This window comes from Rhipicephalus sanguineus, chromosome 7 (assembly GCF_013339695.2).
Source record: "Rhipicephalus sanguineus isolate Rsan-2018 chromosome 7, BIME_Rsan_1.4, whole genome shotgun sequence".
NCBI classification, from domain to species: domain Eukaryota; kingdom Metazoa; phylum Arthropoda; class Arachnida; order Ixodida; family Ixodidae; genus Rhipicephalus; species Rhipicephalus sanguineus.
The window spans coordinates 103,900,272-103,909,028 of NC_051182.1; the positions used below are offsets into that span (position 1 = coordinate 103,900,272).

The 8,757-nt window shown below is 47.5% G+C and overlaps 1 protein-coding gene across 1 annotated transcript; it reads left to right on the forward strand.

The window, feature by feature from the left end:
* Nucleotides 1-663: 663 nt before the first annotated feature.
* Nucleotides 664-1,815, forward strand: LOC119398888 (uncharacterized). Its single transcript, XM_037665703.1, has 2 exons — nt 664-690; nt 754-1,815. Exons 1-2 carry the CDS (start codon nt 664-666, stop codon nt 1,813-1,815), a joined length of 1,089 nt encoding a protein of 362 aa, XP_037521631.1.
* Nucleotides 1,816-8,757: the final 6,942 nt, after the last annotated feature.

Here is an 8,757-nt window from a genome sequence, read left to right on the forward strand (position 1 = left end):
GAACAAAAACTGTATATTTCAATCAGCGTTCACATTTCACTCGTTGTATACATCGGCATCGATGTTTCTCGAATCCTGACTCCAAATTCCCTTCAGAAATAATCTGTATATGAGATATGGTAGCGGCTTCTTTTCAAATGGCAACTTCATTTTGTTCAAACGCTCTCCGACCCCACCATCTTCACTGTCCCGGCCCTTGGAGCTAAATTTCGCGACTGCGGCCCGCCGGCTATAGGCTGAGTTGGAGACCGCTGGTGCATAAGTAGATGACATAAAACAGCAATGAATTTCCATGTTATACTTAGCTGCTGGCGTAAGGGATTCTTTGTTGATACACTCACTAACGTACAATCTTTTAGCAATTTTTCTTCAACGAGATAACATGTGCAACACAGAAATGTCTCAGAGGTATTGTATAGTTGCACAACGCGCCGCATTACACCGCCGCTATTCGCGCGATTGCTGCTTATAGCTCCTGTTGAAAACAGAATAGTGGGGCATAGTCTTGGGGGTAGGGACAGGGACGAAAGGAAGAGGAGAACGATGGGATTCGGAGCTAGCCTTCATGTAGTAAAGACGTGTGCCTGATCTACGACCACGGGTCCTCGTTGTTTACATTTATTGGTGCCGTGAAACCCGGGAACTGGTCAGTGCTGGACAACGATGTCTTCAACCGAGCGTCTTCGGAAGGTGCGTGGAACTGTCAGGGCCAGCGTCTCCCGGAATATTACGCTCCTGACAGGACTGCTGCAGAACCCCGACACCGAGGCGCGTGAGGTCAATAGGCAAGTCGCCGTTTTAAAGACTGCTGAGCTCCGCCAGCTAGACAAGGACATTCTCGATCTCACGGAAGACGAGGCTATTGAAGGAGAAGTCGAGGGCGCAAACGACTACCACGAGAAGATTCTGTACGCGATTGCTGATGCGCAGTTCTTCCTGTCACAGCGTCAACAGGCGACCGGTCTCAGCGGCCTGTCTAGGAGTGAACCCAATGACGAGCGGGTAGCAGCCACCCAGAGCAACATCGGATCTGCTGGGGCGCCGCCAGGACCCGTCAGTACGCCACGCTACCGGTCGGTCGCGCTTCCGACGCTTCAGGTCCCGACGTATGCCGGAGATTTACGTCAGTGGCAAGAATTCTGGGACCATTACAGTGCCACGATTCACGAGAACACCGAGTTGCCGCCCATCGAGAAATTTAAGTATTTGCTGACGTACCTGACGGGAGCGGCCAAGCGAGCTATCGAAGGCATCAGGCTGGCTGATAACAACTATGAAATTGCCGTGACAACACTGAAAGAGCGCTTCGGTCGACAGGAATTACTAGTCAGCGAGCACATCGACCAGCTTCTTGCATTGTCGCCCGTGAGGAGTTCCAAGGAAGTGGAGAAGCTTCGTGTGCTGCATGACACCGTGCGTTTCCGCGTAAGTGCGCTCGAAGGTCTTGGTGTACCACCTGAGCAGTACACTGTGGTGCTGCATCGGGTGCTAATGAGGTGCTTGCCAGAAGACTTGGCGATAATGTACCGACAGAAGAAGAAGGAGGAGAGCACGCACGGTACTAATGCATCAACAGAGTCCACACCCCCTGAAGCGAGAACGCACAAGGCGACCGACATTTTAGCGTTCCTGAAAATCCAGGTTGAAGTGCGTGAGGAAGGGAAGCAAGAAGCGGCGTCATCGTATACGCACAACTCGATCACGGTACCTGGTGACAGAAATTCGCCGACAAGATCTGCCCATGCCTTTCAATCGGCATCTGCGCTTGCTGTGACGGAATCCCTACAGCAGCGAACTCGGTCTTGCGTACTGTGAGACAGCAGAGCTCACAACCTCGCAGCATGTACGGCCGACATGGCCGTCGAAGAGAAAAGAGCCAGGTTGCGCAACGCTCGTTGCTGCTACAGGTGCGGAACGCGCAATCATGTCGCGAAATTTTGCCGAGTTTCCCGGAACCTCACGTGCAACAAGTGCCGACGCCGACACCTAACGGTCCTCTGCGAATTGTCACGCGCTGTCGCAATGACCGCTTCTCCAAGAACGACCGAGCAGCTGGTTACGTCTGGAACTACTTCCCGGACAGTAACCACGGCTTCAACTGGTAAAAAAGGAGCCAAGTCTGTGCTGCTTCAGACTGGTCGTGTTTGGGCGGAGAGCGGACCACGACGACTCCTGGTGCGTGTGATGCTGGACAGCGGCAGCCAGCGTTCGTTTATCCGCACCGACGTTGCAAAGAGATTGCGGTGTAGAGCCCTTGGCATCGAAGAGCTCTCATTGGTGACGTTCGGAAATGCAAAGCGGCGGCATCATTTGCGCTGTCAACGCGTTTCTGTCACGCTGCGTGGACGATTCAACGACAGCACCGTTACATTGGAAGCACTAGAAGTACCCGTGTTATGCTCCGCGACAAGTCCACCACTGAACACTGAAGTGCTCGACCTGTTGTGCACCAGAAAACACGATGCTGAGGATCTGTTCGATCCAGAGACTTGGCACCCAGATGACATCAGCATCGTGATTGGCTCAGACGCTTATTGGAAGGTTGCCACTGGAAGCATTGATCGCCTCAATGAGGAACTCACTGCGGTCGAAACGTTTTTTGGGTGGACCGTACAGGGAACAAGCTCGCATTACGAGGCTACAGCGACTTGTGCCCTCCTCATGTCGGCTGGTGTCGAGTGCGACGAATCGGCTATGTGGCGCCTCGGCACGATTGGTATTGACAACCGGATGCCAAGGAAAACACAAGAACTTGATATGTTTGAACATTCTCTGAGCAGACAAGCTGTGAAGTGCAGTGCCCTGCGGACGTCGCCGAAGCGAACTCGTCATTGCGCGATCCGAGTGCGCAAGCACATCAACCGGCTTGTTCCCAGGCAGCAGAAGGAGAGCCAGGCACAGAAACTCGTCGCTGATGGGATGAGTCTTTCGGAACGAAATGCGTCCATGCCGGCATCCGTCTCTGAACTCGAGATGTCGCACAGTTCGGGCCGCAGAAACAAAGATCACCGCAGATGTCCAAGCTCTTCGTGGAGGACACAACGCCATTTCGCTGCGGTGAAGCGTGGGCAGGAAAACATGAAGGTGGAGCACACCACCAGTGCCGTGCCAGGATGGAAACGGCGGAGATGGAGACTCGCACATCATTTTTATGCCACATCGGAGCGCGCTACCACCGGGACCAGGCTTCAACGCAGATTCATATTGTAGACGCGGGAATAGTGAACGAAGACAACACTGCTCCGATGTTCTGGAAACTCGGGCGAGTGACGTCGCTGCCTCCCGGACGAGACGGGGTAGCTAGAGCCTGCTCCGTACGTTTGGCTATACGGGCCACGTGGTGAACCGGCCGGTGCAAAAGCTGTGTGTAATGGAAGCAACAAAATGACTGATGTGACGTTTCGTCCGCTCCCCCTCGGAGGATGTTGAAAACAGAATAGTGGGGCATAGTCTTGGGGGTAGGGACAGGGACGAAAGGAAGAGGAGAACGATGGGATTCGGAGCTAGCCTTCATGTAGTAAAGACGTGTGCCTGATCTACGACCACGGGTCCTCGTTGTTTACAGCTCCTATTACATGGCGATTAGTAATACCAAAAAATATTTAAGGCCTAAAACAGGAAAATAAATATAAGTAATATATAGAGGTGGTTGTGTATCAAACATTCACATTGAATGAGTACAGAAACACAATACAGACGGCGCTTTTAAAAGCTATCAGCATGAAGTATTGTCAATGTACCTGTAGAGACAATAGAAAACTCATTGCCTATGGTACATTGAAACGCATCGTTGGGACGCTGATGAGTAAAACGGAGCATTCAGTAAAACAACGTTTCTCGAAACCCCTTCCTAACATCTATAAGATGCCTCCTAATGATTTCCATTTATATAATGCAAACTCAATTTCGTTATTTTCCTAAGCGGTAAGCAGAATATTTTGTACTGTTTACTCAAGGTACGTCCACATAATTATATATGTGTGTGCAAAATCGCCTTGGCAACGTGTAAATGTGTAAACAGTAGTGGAAATAAAGTAGACAGAAGAAGAAAGCAGAAATATTATTTCAAAAGACATACACAGTTACAAAAGACATACACTGCAGTGACCAGACCGGAAAAACAGTGCAGAGACCTAGGTAATGTATGTGATGCAAAATGACAGCTAAGAAAGCACTTGTGCTAATAATCAAATGATGATTTCATAAGTTCTTTGAATGAACGTAGATGGAAGTCAAAAATATGGTACGTCAAGTTATTTTCTAGTAGGTGAACACTTGCTCTATTAGATCTAGCATAAGGCACAGTGGGGCTAAAGTTGTTAGAATCTTATTTGCATATAAGTTAATTCATTACATGAAAGTCAAACTTACATGCACGAGATCCTTCCAATCGCTGATATGTAAAATCCACGCGACATAAGCAACCCCATTCTTGCACGCATCAGATTTCGTTACGCAGCAAGACTGAAGAGAACCTTCAATAAAGACACTGTAGCAACATAAGAATTTGTGCGATAGACGCCGCACGCAGTGGAGTACGCGGCGCAGGACAGTGGCTAAAAGCAAGTGTCGCGGCATTGCCGCAACTAAAAAGAAAAGAAATCGAGAGAACAAAAGGTACGTGGGCGGGGCGTTGACGTCCGCGCGCTTGTCTGTTGATCTTCTACCCTCACTGGTTGACTCTGGCGTAAAAATAACGTCACTGCCCTTAGACTTCTTGCGATGGTTTAGTGGCACCAGTACCAGCTTGAGAAGCGGAGCTTGGCCAGTGATTATTGCGTCACATGCTTGTGTTGTGATAGACGTATCTTGTGTCTTAAGATACAGATACTCGTCTTTCGAGACGTATCGCGATACGGATACCACACACCCATAGAGTATCTAAGATAGTATCTAAGATACATGTATCTTCGATACTGCCCATCACTGGAGCTGAGTATCTGTTCTGAAGCGAGACCCTGAATTCCTGTACTCACCCTGTCAGCGCTAGCTCGTTAATTCGCTCTTGCGTATCAGTTTCTCTCGAACGTTACTCAAGCCTAGACGAATCCGAGACCTTATCATCATATGGTCACTGCATCGTATGCATGTGGGAGGATCACAGACTTGTGTGCAGCAGCAAACACTGGATTGTTTCCTTGCTTAGCGTCCGGCATTCATCGTAACAAACGGTGACAGCGAGCCAACCGTGCGCCAATGAAAGCAGTCTGCACAGGCAGTGTGCGGTGTTGGGCTGGTTGGTACTTCATACTTCAAACTGCCTGGGCGCGAAAGTAGTCACCGCAAGACAGGACTGCGTTTGTCCTCGTTTTACAGCGAAAGCTGTTATGAGATCACAACGGTAGGGAGGTAGTTCTCCGCCGCCGCCGGCGACCGTAAACACTATTGTGCGAAATAGAAAACAATGAAATAAAAAATATTTTCAGGACCGGATCGGTTTTGAATCCTGAACCTCTGCGCAGCCCTCGAGTATTCTACCACAGAACCACACTAGTGATTAAAACTCATTTGCAAAGAGACCTTACACACAGCCGTCATTTCGGGCAAGGAATCGCGTTAACATGTGTGGGTGGTTTAAGGATTCCCACCCACTACAAAGGCTCAACCATAATTCTACGTCGTAATCAGCCTGATGCAGTATCAACAAAGCGCACATAATGCCGTACAGGTGTTTAGCGGGTACCTCGCTTATCCGCTAGAAGACGAATACTCTCCTTGTGGGTGCTTCCCTACTTCACAAAAGTTATGATTTGTGGCGTACGGGGTACCTTGCATGTCTACTTGTAATTGTTCCCCCAAGAGAGTTTAGGACGGGCTCTACAAAGGCTGCTATTTCAGCTTTCGCTGTGACTGCTGCGCGGTCCGCGCAGGCCTGGCGGTTTTTCCTGTGTCACTCTGTCTACTTTCGCGCTCAGTAGCGTTATGCATTCACAGGAGCGGTTCTCTACAGATGCTGTGAGCTAGATTAGTCCAAGTCAAATGTCACGCCACATAGCAAAAAACGGCCAACAGAGGATACGCGCAATACCACTGACGAAGAGTGAGCGATACCTTGCTTACACTACAACGTTCCGGACTAAGCGGAAGCCCAGTGTAGCTGACAGTAAGCTATTTACCAATACACCACAGTTTCGATTAATAAAATTGCTAATTGATTTGTCAAAATCAAAATTAATCCTCTATAGCATGAATTATGAGAAACCCATTTGAAAAACAATTTGTTATGCTTTTTTCATGAAACTGACGAAGAAGAATATGTGCAAAAAGTTTCAGATTTATTGTGACTATTAGTGAAGATACAGGTTTGTACCAAATACGGCACACCATCAGGTTGACAAGCGATATTGCTGCCATGGCGGAATAACAAGATCTCAATTATCGTGGCCTTTTTGCAAGATGTGCGGAATACAACAATGCAGTCGTATCCAGTGTTCAAGCCTAATTGAGTAGTTCACTAAATGCATCGGACCGCTGACATCTATGTGCAAGATGGCCGCTTACATTTATGCCGGTTTGCATGGTGCCGCCTTGCTACAGTTTCCTGCCTGAACGACCAAGCACTGAGCTGGGGTAAATATCGACTTGCATTGGTCAGACCTGACATTTGGTTTTGATGTGCCCACGCCAAAGATGCAAGAAAAAATTGCCAGGTACAGTTCCTGGCAATTCAGAGTTCCGTGAAGCATCTCAAGACGTACCGCCAATACCTAAATAACGTGTATGAATAACGTGCATAAAAAACGCCAGGCCTGCGTTAAAACCACAACACAGTCACAGCGAAAGCTGGAAGAGCGGAGTTTCTAGAGCCCGTTGTAAGCTCTCTTGGGTCTACTAATACAAGTACACTAGCAAGGTACCCACTACGCCATAAATCACAATTTTTGTGAAGTTTGGAAGCACGTACTAAGCCATTATTCTTCATTCTGCGGAGAAACGAGGCACCAGCTACACGTCTGTAAGGCATTATGTGCACTTTGTTGACGCGACGACTGATGACGATGAAGAATTATGGCTCAGCTCTTTGTAATGGGTTGGAAGCTTTAAACGGCCCACCAGTTACGCAATTTACATTAGGCGACGTCCGGTCGCTATTTCCCTCTCCCGCCATGTTGTATAACATACGTTGACGTGGGAGAGAGGGAAGAAATTTACTGAGACCCCGAGAAAATGGATCATGCGCTTATCGGCTTCCTTGGCAACCAATACAAGTGCAGTTGCGAGGAACCCACTACATTATAAATCATAGTAATTTTTGAGAAGTAGGGAAGCAGGCACTATGCCATTTTTCGTCATTCTACGGAGAGCCGTGGTACCTGCTAAACGCGTGTAAAGCATTATGCGCTTTGTTGATGCTGTGCCTGATGACAATGAAGAATTATGCGGAGCCCTTTGTAATAAGTTGGAAGCATTCAATGACCCACTCGTTGCACAATTCGCATTGTGTGACGCCTGGTTAGAGAATTCGCGTTGTGCGACACTTGGTGCTTATTGTACTCTTCTACCACGCTATATTGCGTATGTTAATGTGGTTCCTTCCTGACATGAAGCCTGTATAGGGCCTTTTCCCAAAGCAGTTTCAAGCACCGGCATGCCTCAGAGGTTGAATACTGGGCTCCCACGCAGAGGGCCCAGGTTCGAACCTCGCTCCATCCTTATTTCTTTTTCTTATTTCGAGCGATAGTGGTTACGGACACCGGCGGCGGCGGCGGACAACTACGGCGCCAAAAACGGCCGTTGAAATGATCTCAAATCAACTTTCGCTGTAATAACGTGCAAAGTAATAAAGAGTTTGACTTTTTAAGGCCACGAGATATGCCATAATAAATGTGTTATGGCTTTCGCAGCGAAAAAAAAAGGCTGCGAGAAAGAAATAGCAATCCTGCTTTTCGCATGCCGAACTTGCACGTGCACTCTGAAATCTATTTCACGTACTGCGTCAGGGATGCCAGCACTCTTTTATATTGAATACGCATAACTATGACAATTTATGCTTGATTTATGATTTATGATTTATGCTATGACAATGCTTGATTCATGATTTATGATTTATGCTATGACAATCTTATGCTTGATGAAAAATAAGGGACCTATTATTATTATTATTATAATTAGTCTGGCAGCGTCGCAAAAATGTTAATTGGTATGTGCGAAAAATGGGACGCTATGCAATAGAGGGTTAAAAGTATTCGAAGAAAGATATTCATTCAGCTTTGGTTTTCTCTATTTGTCCCTACCTCATCTAGGCGCGCTTCTATCGTGTGACGCACGTTGTCGTCTGTGACAAAAATTTCGAGCACTTTCCGCTGCAACTTTCGCCGCAGATGGGAATTCAATTTTTAGTATATCCATGACCTATATTACGGAAAGCATGACCTCACAACCAAGAAATTTTTTGCGGCTATCTATACATGTTCCTGATACTTGCTACTCGGCTTTGCGACTAAAACAGCTCGACAACCTTCTGCTAAACTCTGCTTCAGGTAGCTGGAAGATATTCTGCTTCAATTACGTAGGATCCGACGCTTTACTTTCACCGAAATCACTGAAATTTAGTGATTCTCGTTGTAGGACCGCGCGTCCAATTATTTATCGGGAACGTATTGTTGCACCTGGGCGCATGTTATCATTACTGATTACCATTTTGGTAGAGGTAACGTTTTAATAAGAGGGTACCATGCGGGATCAATTTACGCTTTTAGGAAGTGCCATGCCTCAAGAAATGTATAATTGTATTTACCCTTCTGATGATTCTTAATT

Coding starts and splice junctions, on each gene's coding strand:
- LOC119398888 (XM_037665703.1), top strand. CDS start 664: ATGTCTTCAACCGAGCGTCTTCGGAAG. Junction 691..753: donor CAACCGAGCGTCTTCGGAAG/GTGCGTGGAACT, acceptor GGACTGCTGCAG/AACCCCGACACCGAGGCGCG.